The sequence below is a fragment of the Rhinichthys klamathensis genome, unplaced genomic scaffold (genome assembly GCF_029890125.1).
Source record: "Rhinichthys klamathensis goyatoka isolate OS25496 unplaced genomic scaffold, OSU_Roscu_1.1 h1tg000386l_1, whole genome shotgun sequence".
Lineage (NCBI taxonomy): Eukaryota > Metazoa > Chordata > Actinopteri > Cypriniformes > Leuciscidae > Rhinichthys > Rhinichthys klamathensis.
This window is the reverse complement of record NW_026606890.1, coordinates 1,195,467-1,210,650: the sequence shown is the minus strand read 5'-3', so window position 1 is coordinate 1,210,650 and position 15,184 is coordinate 1,195,467. Positions and strand designations below refer to the sequence as shown.

The 15,184-nt window shown below is 40.8% G+C and overlaps 1 protein-coding gene across 1 annotated transcript in view; it reads left to right on the top strand.

Annotated features, from left to right (window-relative positions):
- Positions 1-15,184, top strand: part of dlgap4a (discs, large (Drosophila) homolog-associated protein 4a) — a 226,046-nt gene that overhangs the window by 185,913 nt on the left and 24,949 nt on the right. Inside the window, exons 6-7 of the mRNA XM_056234017.1 lie at positions 1,535-1,691; positions 5,199-5,409. Coding sequence (XP_056089992.1) covers positions 1,535-1,691; positions 5,199-5,409 — 368 coding nt within the window. The remainder of the gene's footprint in view (positions 1-1,534; positions 1,692-5,198; positions 5,410-15,184) is intronic.

Genomic DNA, 15,184 nt, shown 5'->3' with positions numbered 1-15,184 from the left:
GCACGACCTGATCACGTGACACATCTCACTCTATACGCTAAAAACACGTTCCCCACGAAACACCCCGATGCACGACCTGATCACGTGACACATTCTCACTCTATACGCTAAAAACACGTTCCCACGAAACACCCCGATGCACGACCTGATCACGTGACACATTCTCACTCTATACGCTAAAAACACGTTCCCACGAAACACCCCGATGCACGACCTGATCACGTGACACATTCTCACTCTATACGCTAAAAACACGTTACCCACGAAACACCCCGATGCACGACCTGATCACGTGACACATTCTCACTCTATACGCTAAAAACACGTTCCCACGAAACACCCCGATGCACGACCTGATCACGTGACACATTCTCACTCTATATGCTAAAAACACGTTCCCCTCGAAACACCCCGATGCACGACCTGATCACGTGACACATTCTCACTCTATACGCTAAAAACACGTTCCCCACGAAACACCCCGATGCACGACCTGATCACGTGACACATTCTCACTCTATACGCTAAAAACACGTTCCCACAAAACACCCCGATGCACGACCTGATCACGTGACACATTCTCACTCTATACGCTAAAAACACGTTCCCTTCGAAACACCCCGATGCACGACCTGATCACGTGACACATTCTCACTCTATACGCTAAAAACACGTTCCCCACGAAACACCCCGATGCACGACCTGATCACGTGACACATTCTCACTCTATACGCTAAAAACACGTTCCCCTCGAAACACCCCGATGCACGACCTGATCACGTGACACATTCTCTCTATACGCTAAAAACACGTTCCCCTCGAAACACCCCGATGCACGACCTGATCACGTGACACATTCTCACTCTATACGCTAAAAACACGTTCCCCACGAAACACCCCGATGCACGACCTGATCACGTGACACATTCTCACTCTATACGCTAAAAACACGTTCCCCTCGAAACACCCCGATGCACGACCTGATCACGTGACACATTCTCTCTATACGCTAAAAACACGTTCCCCTCGAAACACCCCGATGCACGACCTGATCACGTGACACATTCTCACTCTATACGCTAAAAACACGTTCCCCACGAAACACCCCGATGCACGACCTGATCACGTGACACATTCTCACTCTATACGCTAAAAACACGTTCCCCTCGAAACACCCCGATGCACGACCTGATCACGTGACACATTCTCTCTATACGCTAAAAACACGTTCCCCTCGAAACACCCCGATGCACGACCTGATCACGTGACACATTCTCACGCTATACGCTAAAAACACGTTCCCCACGAAACACCCCGATGTACGACGTCCAGCTCCACTAGAATCCTGGCGGAATCCTCACCAAACTTCCTTTATTTTTATTTTTTTATTTAGTTCCTAACGTCCTGCACCTGGCTCTCTCTCACCTATGCTAAAAAATAAAGTCACGTTATTGGCTGAGTGGCTAAAGGGAAGGTTTCCTGTTGAATGCATTGTGATCGTGCACTGATGCTCTTGTGTTTGCGTTCCTCTCAGCTGTATGCCGCCTCTATGCGAGGTCTCCACCAATCGCAGCCTGGATAACCTGGACTGTTTGATGGCATCAGGGGACGCGGGTCTGCAGAACTGGGACACTGATGGGGGGTTCGGTCAGCGCTGCTCCACGCTGGGACGAGGGTCTACCATGAGACAGGTCACAGACATCCTTTCATTTATTTCAAATTATTAATGCATCATTGTTATTATTGCTAAGTGCATTGTAGTTATTAATACTTAGTTTAATGCACAATTAACTGGTGACCATTATCATAAATTAAACAGAACTTAAATTGAAGGAGGGAGCCAGCCCATACCTAGTGACCTGCAACACCCTAGCAACCATATAGCAACCCCCAGAACCCCCTAGCAGTCAAGTCACCTTCATTTATATAGCGCTTATAACCATATTGATTGTTTCAAAGCAGCTTTACAGTGATAATAGGAAATTAAAGTAACCGAGATTGTTTTGGCTTTACAGCAGCTCTAGAATAAAGTTATTGTCCAGCTTAAGTTAGTTTTGATTGATTCACTTCCGTCACAACAATCATTAGTTATTAACTTTAGGCCATGCGATCCGGCCCGCTCACTCGCACAAAACAGTGCCTGGTGGCTCGAGAACGCAAACCATGAAATAGGTTCCAAGGTACAAGCCTTGAAAAATTTATAATACAGAATTTTTTTATTGCTTCCGTGTAGCCACGTGAACCAGAATTATCCCGACAACGTTTATCTGTACAGAGGTGAAGGGAATGGAAGGAGGCCTACACAGGGGAGAGACTAGTTGACACTTCAGGACTGCGTTGTCGTCATGTCCAGGCTCAGGTCCTTCATCAGATCCGGATAAGGCCTGGGTCCGACGGACTGCGGTAAACCTCGGGATAAACAGAGAGACTAATATTAGCGTAGACGCCATTCTTCTTATGATGAAACAAGTACATCAGGATTTATGGGAAGTGTTCCCGGTTCCGGCTGACCTAATCTATGCAGCCTAACATTGAATTATAGAATTATAGAAGTAACCTTATAACCTAGTAACCATATAACAATCCACAGAACATCATAGCAAACATATAGCAGCAGCACGGCAACCCCCAGGTCAGAACGCCCTAATAACTACATTCCAACTCCCTGAACAAACTTGAAACCACATAGCAACACCCTAGTAACCCCTATAACACCCTAATGACCACATGGTAACAACATAGTAACCCCCAGAACCCCCTAGTAACCAAATAGAAAACTACAGAACAGCAAACATACCATGGAACCATATCACTCCCAGAACATTCTTACAGTAGCAACCCATATAACACCCTAGTAACCACATGGTAATACCATAGCAACCCCCATAACATTCTAGTAACCACATACAGTAGCAAAACCACAGCAACCCCCAGAACACAATAGAAACCACATAAAAAAAAAAATCACCATAGCAACCCCCAGAACATCCTAGTAACTACAAAGCAACCCCCTATACAAAAAAGCAATCCCTATAACACCCTGTTAACTACATGGCAACACCATAGCAACCCCTAGAACATTCTAGTAACCACCTACAGTGGCAACCCCTAGAACACCCTAGCAACAATAACAGCCTAGTAACCACATAGCAACCAAAACACCCTAACAACCAAGCATCTTATCAGAGAGTTTTGCTCACACTTTCTTCAGAAGATGTAAAAGTCTATTTCTGTTTAGTCTTGTAAATCACACTGTTATGTGTTCCACATTGCAGAGCAAACGCTGAAATGTTTCAGAGAGGTTTTGCTGTTCACTCGACCTCAGGAACAGAGTGTTCCTGATTAAAAATGCTGTAAGACATCCTAAAGCTAGTTTAAGGAGACGTGGAGAGTGGGAAATCAGTTTGAGGGCATATTATCGGGAGGAGATACTTGGGTGTTCGCCTACATTCCCTCTCAATATGCTGATGAAGACATCAAGACTAGCGAAGCCAGTCGAGGGTCTGAAATGTTGATGATTTCTAAAGAGGAAAGAGAATTGATTTTTTTTGAAGATCTACTTTGCCTACTGGGATTACTGTGAAGACTGATGGATGTTTCATGGAGAAGTTGTTTCTGAGATTGGAAGAACGCTGTCGGAGAGTAATTGCGTGAATCAAAGGGAAAGAAGTCAAGAAAAAAATTCCTAGGAATTATCTTGTGATTTCTTTTTTTTAATTCAATGAGCTTTTTCACTTTAATTGCTGCAGACAATATGTTTGTCTATTTGTTTGCCTTTAATTGTCAGGTTTATTCTTGACAAACACACACAAATCTGTTGTGTCCCTGTGGAAAGTGTCACCTGGACGAACAAGCACAAACTTTCTCTTTACTCTTCACCATCTAAACGCTCATTCAGGCTTTTAGCTTTTCCTCCGAGAGAGATTGAAACGTGATTGTGTTTTGGTTGCAGGATAGTTTGGAAAGACTGAAAGGTCATTTGAATCACAGAAGGACTCATTGACTCTTTCTTCCTGATGGATTTGGAGAAAAAAAGAGAGGACTATTATATTTCAGGTTTAAGATATCCTACACTGGCAGCTTGAAAAAGCAAATCCCTTTGTAAATCATTTTTATGTCCTGCTTAAGTTACGGAAGGCATATTATATTATATAACAAATTACAAATATATACATTATAAATATTTAAATTATAATTATTTTATTGAAATATTTTTTTAATTAAAAAAAGTATATGAATAAAAAAAAAACAATAGACAGATACAAAACATTGTAAATATATATTTTTTTTAAACTTTCCCAGTTTTATGGGAATTTTCTAAATGAGAATTTTTTGGTGAAAAATGGTCTAAATTACAAGCATTTTATAAAATGCACCTGTGAAAGGAATAAATGTAAGGATTTTTCTCATTTTATGCCACATTTGTTGCATAGACCTAATGGAAACCAGTCAAGATTCACTAAAGCATGGAAATCTGCTGTTGGATGTTATGAACCCAGTATGGGTCATATTTGTGTGTTGTGTGTTTTTCTTTCTGTTTGGTTTGCAGGATGGAGTTAAGAGTGAGTGACGTCATCATTATTGACTAATGGTGTGTTCACACCGAACGCGAATAGAGCGGAAAATACGCGTCTATCGCGTTTAGTTAGACGCTTGAACATTCGCTCGAGTTCAAATTTTTCAACTTGCGCGGAAGACATTCGCGGCAAATGCGTCGCCCAATTCGCGTCAATCGCAACGCCCGGCGCGAATGATGCGTCTATTCGCGTCTTTGCATTGACTTTGTATGTAATCCACTCGCGCAAATAATTAAATTCGCGTTCGGTGTGAACACCCCATAAGGAGTTACACCTGTTTTGGAGCTGATGCCGGCAATTAAAAGCAGTTCCCTTCAGCTGTGACGAGGGGCGCTCTCCCATCCTCGTGCCGTTTGTGTCTTGGATACCATTGTTTGTTTGCTTTCCGTCTCATTTAATTATTCTTACTTTAATAAATGTTATTCTTTTGAGCAATATCCAACGTGTTGTCTCCTTCTTTGTCGCGGCTTGCGAGCCGGCCGTGACATGGATTTAGAGCCGTTTCCTCTTCATGTCCGCTCGGCAATGCGGCAGTCCACCCTAAAGTGGCGTCCCCATCTCTCCCCATGCAAGGCACGCATCCTTCACGCGGGTCAATTCAACCTTCATGTGTCTTTTCAGGTGGAGCAGGGGTACGGGGGACACGCGGCTTACGGGCAGGTGGACTCTCACACGGTGGAGGCCTTGGATCTGCCCACACCGACCTGCTTCCGGTCTCGAAGCCACAGTTACCTGAGGGCCATCCAGGCCGGCTGCTCCCAGGACGACGATACGGACTCCGATGAGACTCCACCTATAACGTCATCCATCAGTAGCTATAACAGCGTCACCAGTGAGTATCGCACGCATGCAAACGCACCTTCAGAGAGGATCACATTCATGGACCTGCTATATACAAAGTTCTGTCATGAAACTCTAGATGGCGCAGGCTGATTGGTCCTTAACTCAATCTGCTTGCAATCACACCATTCTCTATAGGGCACAGCTGATTGGTTCCTGCTGTATCTGTAGCCAATGAGCTCGCAGCTCAGCCCTCAAATACTTGTTCAGCAGTTGCAGTGCGCTTTCAGAAACCCTCCACCTTCCCCAGCTCCACCTGTATAGATCTGCTACTACGGGTAATTCATGTATGCTGTATTGTACAGCAGCAGCATGTCTTACTTGTTTACGGCAGTGTGTCGTGTGTGTATTGGCACTAGCGAGTCCCGTACTTGCAATAACAACAGCAGAAGTGTAGCGGATCTATTCCACCAAGACCAATGTCAAACATGGTCATAATCATTACCATGCCAAACACTCCCGAGTTGTCATGACAGAATATAAACCACCCCAAAATCAAAAGAAAAAAGTGAGAAATTATGTTTTGTGTAAAGAAAAGCAAGCCTGTTTCTGACAGTTATAATTTTTATGAGTATTATTGCTGTAATGCATCCAGATATTTTTTTGTGTGTTTAATTTTCATAATTTTCAATTTGGATTCTCATTTAAGGGCTCTGTAAAAAGGGAAATGTACACCAGCATCATGTTTTTTAATATGTTTTTCACTATTTTATAGTCATTAATCCCAAACTGTATTGTTTTAAGAGAAAAATGTATATCTGAGACATAAAATAAGTGGTGAATTATATACACTGGTTCAAAGGTTTAGGGTTGGTAAGATTTTTTTTAAAGAAATATTTCTGTTTCCACAAAAATATGAACCAGCACAACTGGTTTCAACATTTATCATTATCTTAAATGTTTCTTGAGGAGCAAATCATCATATTATACTGATTTCTGAAGCATCGTGTGACTCTGAAGACTGGAGTAATGATGCTGAAATTTCAGCTTTGATCACAGGAAATAAATGACATTTTACAATATATTCACATAGAAAACAGTTATTTTACATTGTAATAATATTTCACAATATTACTGTATTTCAGATCACATAATGCAGCCTTGGTGAGAAGAAGAGACTCTTTCAAAAACATTACTAAATCTTAGCAATCGCACTTCTGAATGCTAGTGCATGGTGTACTCCTGTGGTTTATGACTGTGGAACTGATTGATTTGGTCTTGTTTAGTGCATTTAAAACATGAAAAACGGATGAAGGCCAGTGAATGAATGATGCATGTGACAATATAATCACTGAACACCTTAAAGTAATGATGCCAACCGCTGCAAAAAAAACTAAATGTGACCTGGTTGTCGACAATCACAGTGATAGCGCTGAATTTGCATGTGCATAAACAGAATCATAAGCTTTGATAATGTGGACAAAGTTCACGACAGGCAATATAAAAACTTCATGATAAGCAGCACAGGCCTCATGGACTTTTCGATTATCATGATGTCATTTTATTGCCTCCAAAGTTGATGTCAGTGCAAACAAACAAGCCCTGTTTTTCTTTCACAGTAATAAAGACCTTAGTGTGAAGTCGGATCGCTTTTCCTTTGAGAGGTCGGCATGTGGGCAAGTCCAGACAGATGATCTGGAATCATGGTGTGAGAGTCAAAACAGCCGTAGACCATGAAGACTGTCTCATGATGGTCCTCTTAAAGAGATAGTTCACGTGAAAAATGAAAATACTGTCGTCATTTATTCATCTCGAAAGGCGTATGCAAGTGCATGCATCATATGAACTTGGTCAGGCTTTTGGACAGATTTGGTCCCAGTTCATGTAGACTACAGGAATCATAATGTTTATTACATCTCAAATGGCCAGTGCCAAGTGTGTAACAGTGAGTTTTCTCTCTCACACACACGCATACACAAGTTTTCTGACCTACATTTGTACTGGTGGTGTCCTGCGGAGATGAATACTTGAGCTTAACGGCTAATGTTTCTCGTCCCATCATGACCGACTCTGGCAAAACTTCCACTGCAAATTAAACCTCATCTTAGGCGGTTTTCAGAGGAATTAACAGACATCAATCAGATTAGTTTGGCACAACGCTTGATAAACCAGCAGCCCGTCTGCTTTTCCACATTTCATTAAAGATGATCTGCTTTATTTTTTATTGCTTTTCACTGTATTTCGATATGTTTTATAATTTAATATGCAAGCCGGACACAGTCCAGATTTATTAAATCAAACAACATTCTCATAATGGTTAAATGTATTATTGACATTCATCTTGAGTCTTGAAAAGTGTACTAACAGTAGAGCTACACTCAGAACACCAAATAATAAAATCAAGTCTATTTTTGGAGAGGAATCTGGCTAATGTAATTTAGTTTAGGTAGCAAGCTGTCAAGAAAAACAAACCTTGGCCGACTTTTTATCTCTTCTACACTTCTGCTGCGTTAAAAAGCCAGTGCTATCATTGTCCAGTCCAGCTATGTTTGGAATAGCATGCTATATTATGCACACATACTGTGCACAGTTGTTGTGAATGTGATTTTTCTATACACAACACCCAGGTGACCTATATATGACACAATGAGCAGCTGGATGGGAAACTGTATCCCACAATGCAATGCACTCGACTTGACGTATCACAAACGCTACGTTCCAAGTTAATGGCTAAACGTATGCTGTGCTGTTGCAGATTAAATATGTGGAGAACATTGAATTTAAATATTTCGTCAGGTTAGATACTAATTATTATTCACTCAAACCCCTTTATCTAAACGTCTCTACTTGACCATCAGACTCACACATCTGCCATGTTTGTAGTATTTTAACACATTTTATTTGTGTTTGTAGTTCTAATCGCATCCACGTCCAATGTGCAATGGGTTGTGGGTAATATTAGCCGTTAAAGTGTGCACCGATCTGCACTAACTGGAAAAAGTAGATCTTTGAAATACTCACTTCAACATACTAGGATTTGGGACACACTAATTCTAATTTCGAATACTATTTAGGATGGATCATATACGAATTGGGACGCAGCAAAAGACTTAATATATAGAAAGATAGTGCACTCATATTACTATGAATGGGAGAAAGTGCAATGCACAATATGGCGGAATAAGTCCCGCCTTCTAAATAAAAGAGCCAATCGCTGATTGGTAAAGTCATCGCATCACTGCAGCCGTCATTAGAAGCTTTTTTTAATGCTATTTGAGCATAAGAAACAACATTTATGGAACAGTTAATGTCAGATTGTATTGCTGATTTGAAATGTTTTATTTAAAGGGTTAGTTCACCCAAAAAATGAAAATGATGTCATTAATGACTCACCCTCATGTCGTCCCAAGCCCTTAAGACCTCCGTTCATCTTCAGAAACACAGTTTAAGATATTTTAGATTTAGTCCGAGAGCTTTCTGTCCCTCCATTGAAAATGTATGTACGGTATACTGTCCTTGTCCAGAAAGGAAATCATCAAAGTAGTCCATGTGACATCAGTGGGTTAGTTAGATTGTTTTGAAGCATCGAAAATACATTTTGGTCCAAAAATAACAAAAACTAGGACTTTATTCAGCATTGTATTGTATTCTGGTTCTGTTGTGGATCCGCGTTCAGTGCCGCTGCTGACGTAAGACGCTGCTGACGTGTGTCTGGTGCGTCCGTGTATTCGGGTTCAAATAAATATGGCTGGGCAAAAAAATGCAAGTCTTCCTCTGTGTGGAAATCCTTAGACATGTTTGCGAAGAGTGTTTTGTTTCCAGCGTGCGTCTCCCTCAGACTGTAAACGAAGCTCAGGCGCACCAGACACACGTCAGCAGCGTCTTACGTCAGCGGCGGCACTGAACGCGGATCCACAACAGAACCAGAATACACACACACACACACACCAGACACACGTCAGCAGCGTTTTACGTCAGCAGCGGCACTGAACGCGGATCCACAACAGAACCGGATTCAATTTTTGGGTGACCAAACCCTTTAAATGTGAGTGTGGCAAGCAGTTTTTGAGATTTCAGGAATTCCCCATTCAAGTAGATAGGAGTTGTTGTTTTTTAATGCCCGAAACAGCTTTCCGGAGGCGTTGCAAATATGGCCGCTGAGTGAACAGACTTTCCTTGAAAGGGACTTTATCATTATCATGAATCGGAAGTAATATCAGCCGTGATTTTTGAACATCTCTTTCAGTCGACCAGATTGCCAAACACAAAATTAGATAGCTTTCTGTATCATAAGCATGGAGCAAACTGTTTCACTTCCCTCTTAAAAATAGTGCGCAGCAGAATATAAGTTAGTCCCTTTAAAAAACAGTCCAACAACAACTCCCACCCACAGCACGTTATTCATTGACCAAATGACCTGGCATAAAGGCACTGAATTCATTATTGTCTTTAAAACTCATAAGACAAAATCACATAATCTCCAGAAAATCACTTCATTTTCTCCTGCTATCTATTAAGATATTATTTAGTCCTATACTATATGTAAATTGATTTAAATGTCTTGCTGTTGCATCAAAAGCAGTTTATAATGACAGAAAGATGAGTTATCTTAAAAAGTTGCCTTTTAAGATGTGAAAACTAGACTGATAAAAAAAAGTTAGTCAGTTTGTGGGTCAGTAAACGACAGAGAAACAACAAACACACTAAAATAACGATAAAGCGGGCATGCGTTTTGTTCTATGTGTTTCAACCAGTAACAAGCCCAAATACACACCTGTATTGAGCAAATAAGGCCAAAAAAGATCAACCCGCGACTGCCTAAATCTAAATTTGGGGAACAAGCCTAATAAGTAGACTTGGCAACTGCTGAGAAGTGAGAACGCGCGCGCAAGCGGGGATTCTGTGTGACGCACTAAAACAGCGATTGTGATTCGACCGCGTCAAGAGCTTACGCACCGCCCCCCGACCAATCACAGCGCAGCGAGTGAACGCCTCGAGCGCGTCTTTCTCCAATCCCGCGACCTGAAAGCGGATTACCGGATCGGTTCTCTTTCCTCGACTCCTCGAGACGTGGATGGTGGGACCCGTTGAACGGAAGGATATTATAGAGGGTGGGAGGAAACGGCACAGAACAAAAAAAAGCCCTTTCAGTGGATCTGGATCACTTAATTGCGTCTTTTCTGTTCTACGTGACGTGATGGAAGTACGCCATCGACGGCGATCGCTTTACACCGAGAGGAAGATGAAAAGGTGTGTGGATTTTTATACCCGGAGTGAGGGGAGCGAGCGCGCGCGCGCGCAACGCCTCGAGACGGATCGCGTGTGCTGCTGGTTTCGGCATGTGCTCGGGGTCAGAGGAAGTCACGAATATCACATCTGATGATAGCGAGATTTAGCGTCAGAAATGCATTTCCGTTGATCATTTTAATATTTGATTTCGTGATATTTTGATTGCATTAGCAGGTTAGCTCATGTTAGCATGTTATGTTGGCTACTGGAGGTGTGTTTATAATGATGCATCCGTCTAGACAGGCAAAGCATGACAGCATTTCCTACCTAAACATGACAGCTTGCACTTTTGGCATGCTGCTTTTCATGCAAATGCTGCCTTGGGGCATTTCATGCATCTGGGTCTACGGTTGCACGTGTGCGATCTGAATCTGATCACACACACAATGGCCAGTTTCTATGCACCGTGTTTTGAACGAGGTCAAATGCATTTGTCAGGGAGGGATAACTTTAACTTTGAATAGTGTTTGCATAGTTTTTAAATCTCCCTTGATTCATGCTGAAAAAGTAAAGGTGCAGGGTGCCTAACCCAAACATAAGGTATGGGTTAGGTATTATTTTGCATAATCTCATGCAAAATAATGAGATTCCATGGAAAATATTGTAAATTTATGTATTTGCTGAAATGCATTTATGACATGTTTACTTGTAACGTTAGTATTTTCAGCCGAATGGACTAGATTGTCCTACTTTTAGCCAATTGCTTCTCTTGTTAAACATGTGGTATGGAGAGATGTAAGTTAATCCTTATTAGGATGTGTGTTTTTGATTAATTGCACAAGTCCGCATGTGATGAAAGGAACGGGATGAGTTCAGTCTCTGTAGTGTAGTCTGTTACACGTCTTGTATGGAGTGGATCAAAATTATTTAGTTGTGACCACTTAAAGGGATGGTTCACCCAAAAATGAAAATTCTGTCATCATGTCCTCCTCACCCTCATGTCTTCCAAACCTGTAAGACTTTCATTCATCTTCGGAACACAAATGAAGATATTTTTTTATAAAATCGTGAGAGCTTTCTGTCCCTCCATTGACAGTCTACGCAACTGCAACTACCACTTTCACGCTTCAAAAAGATTGAGATTGTAAAACTAATCCATGTGAATTGAGCGGTTTAGTCCAAATTTTCTAAAGCGATTCGAATCGCTTTATAAGATGAACAGATTGAATTTAGGCTTTTTCACATAAACATTCATCAACTCACACATCAGTAAACGGAAGCTCAAGCATGTTCGCTTGATGTGCGAGAACCAATGAGGTTCATTCTCGTGTTACGCTTAACGTTTGAGTTCCTTCAAGAACCAATGAGGTTCATTCTCGTGTTACGCTTAACGTTTGAGTTCCTTCAAGAACCAATGAGGTTCATTCTCGTGTTACGCTTAACATTTGAGTTTCTTCAAGAACCAATGAGGTTCATTCTCGTGTTACGCTTAACGTTTGAGTTTCTTCAAGAACCAATGAGGTTCATTCTCATGTTACGCAGCACGTTTGAGTTTCTTCAAGAACCAATGAGGTTCATTCTCATGTTACGCAGCACGTTTGAGTTTCTTCAAGAACCAATGCGGGTCAAGCAGATTCGGTTGATCTTCTGTTTATATTCGCTAACCCTGGGACAGAAATCGCTTAGATTTCAATAAAAATATCTTCATTTGTGTTCCAAAGATGAACAAACGTCTTACAGGTTTGGAACAAGTAAATTATGACAGAATTTTTATTTTTGGGTGAACTAACCCATGTTTCCAACATGCTTTAAATCATTTACTCGCCCTCATGTTGTTCCAAACCTCTATGCTGTTATTTTTCCATTGCAGCACAAAATAATTATTAGCTCTTATGCATAAAACAACAGTCCGCAGTGACCACGTTAAGTCAAGCTCCAAAAAGCATCATGAAACTAGGCCTAGTTCATATTGACTCAAGCAATGGCTTTTTAATAGACGTGGTCACGATGAAATGTCATATGAAAATACGTTTTTCATACTTTCTCCTTTTGTGCCCCATAGAATAAATAAATTGGAGCAGCATAAAAGCGAGTAGCTAAATAAAATCATAATTTCAATTTTGGGTGACTTTGTATTTTAACAGCGAGTCTTTAACAACACATTTAACTCTGAAGGAGGGAGAGCCACAGTGCAGGCTCTTCTCAGACTCAGTTTGCTGGTATTTTAGTGCCTGTCCTCCGTGTTCACAGAAAGGCCATGCGAGGTTTGGCAGGGGCCCCGGGGCAAAGCGACTGGCTCTAATGCGTTAATCTGGCCTGAGCCTTCCCTGTACAGCCAGAACTGTGTCATAAACTCATATCACCCTCAGTGCAAAGTACCAAATATTAAGAGCAAACTGTGTTTTCTTCACGCCTCTCGACTGTTAAAGTTCCCGAGGGAGTCCTGTTGTAATTAATACGGTGCTGCTTTGAGATTTGTTCTCAGTATAAAAGTGTTTAATTAAATTGCCACTACATCTCAGAGAAGCAATGCTGAGGTAAGTCGTTCAATAGCTGTCAGTGGAAATAATTAGCCGTTGCACTTTCGTTACTTTGTGATTTCCTTGATGGCATCTTGAGGAACTAATTTACATGCTATTTGAGCATTACTGTTACCGATGATCATGGTTTTAACTCTTTCGAGTGCCATAGTGTAGCTTGTCGGGCTGGGCATTGTCTGGCTTTTTTGAGGTAAATGTGACATACATTTTTTTTACTAGATGTCTTTCCGTGGCTGAAACGCTGATTACATGAGACCTGACACATTTTAGTAAGTTGTGCTGTGTCTTTCAACATACCTTCTAATGTTCATTCATGTCTAGGTCACTCACACCCCATCAGACACACACACACAGACACATGTATATAATCCTATTTCATGCTGTAACTAGTAGTAAAGGGGGAGAGATGATCGGTTAACATGATGCTAGAACTGAAGCGCAATAGCGATCTGTTACTCCACGTTTAAGAGCGACAAAACAACATTTATTGTTTGAATTTTGTCAAAGTTTTTGCACACAAATTTTTTCTACATATCATGTTCAGTTAAAGGGTTAGTTCACCCAAAAATGAAAATGATGTCATTAATGACTCTCCCTCATGTCGTCACAAGCCCGTCAGACCTCCGTTCATCTTCGGAACACAGTTTAAGATATTTTAGATTTAGTCCGAGAGCTTTCTGTCCCTCCATTGTAAATGTATGTACGGTATACTGTCCTTGTCCAGAAAGGAAATAAAGACATCATCAAAGTAGTCCATGTGACATCAGTGGGTTAGTTAGAATGTTTTGAAGCATCGAAAATACATTTTGGTCCAAAAATAACAAAAACTACGACTTTATTCAGCATTGTATTGTCTTCCGGTTCTGTTGTGGATCCGCGTTCAGTGCCGCTGCTGACGTAAGACGCTGCTGACGTGTGTCTGGTGTGTGTGTGTGTGTGTGTTCCGGTTCTGTTGTGGATCCGCGTTCAGTGCCGCCGCTGACGTAAGACGCTGCTGACGTGTGTCTGGTGTGTGTGTGTGTGTGTGTTCCGGTTCTGTTGTGGATCCGCGTTCAGTGCCGCTGCTGACGTGTGTCTGGTGTGTGTGTGTGTGTTCCGGTTCTTTTGTGGATCCGCGTTCAGTGCCGCTGCTGACGTAAGACGCTGCTGACGTGTAGGGCTGCAACTAACGATTATTTTGATAATCGATTAATCGGACGATTATTTTTTCGATTAATCGATTAATCGGATAAATTCTATTAGATTTTTTGTTTATTATGACTAAATAAAACCCGGTTACACTTTATTTTAAGGTGTCCTTGTTACAGTGTAATTATATATTTAAGTACAGAGTAATACTACATGTACTTACTATAGGAATAGGGTAGGATTAGGTTGAGGGTTAGTTGCATGTAATTATGCATAATTTACTGTAATTACTAGAGTAAGTACATGTAACATATGTAACAAGGACACCGTAAAATAAAGTGTTACCTAAAACCCTAAATTAGGATATTTATGTGTAAAAGTGTACTTTAAAAAGTGCAAAAGCCACACATTGAGTTTTACAAATATCAAAATTTGCATTGTTTTTAATGATAATTGCTGATGGCAAGTTGACAACCATTAATGTAAAAAAAAAAAAAACATTTATATCCAACATATTGTTTTAGCACAATTTTTGTTAAAACAAATTTACAGACATGTTGTTCAGATGTGAAGATATAAACTAAAAACATCTCAAATATATAATTCATTTAATTTTTATTAATAAAATTAATTGAATTATAAGGATAATTTGTAAAAATAAATATAGAAAGACTGAAAACAAGCGTGTGAACATAGAGCCGCAGTAGATCGCGTTTGAAAAACAATTAAAACTTAATAGTAGACAAATGCTATATAAAGAGAACGGAATGGAGGTACGCAGCAAGCTAACAGGCTTGATTAAAAAGACAGGAAAAATGATGCATTAGTGCACAAACATTCGCTGAAAACCACTGAGTACAGTGACTAAAAAACAATAATTTACTGCTGCTGTTATTAACTGCCTTTATATTTAGTGCTTCGCTTTGTAAA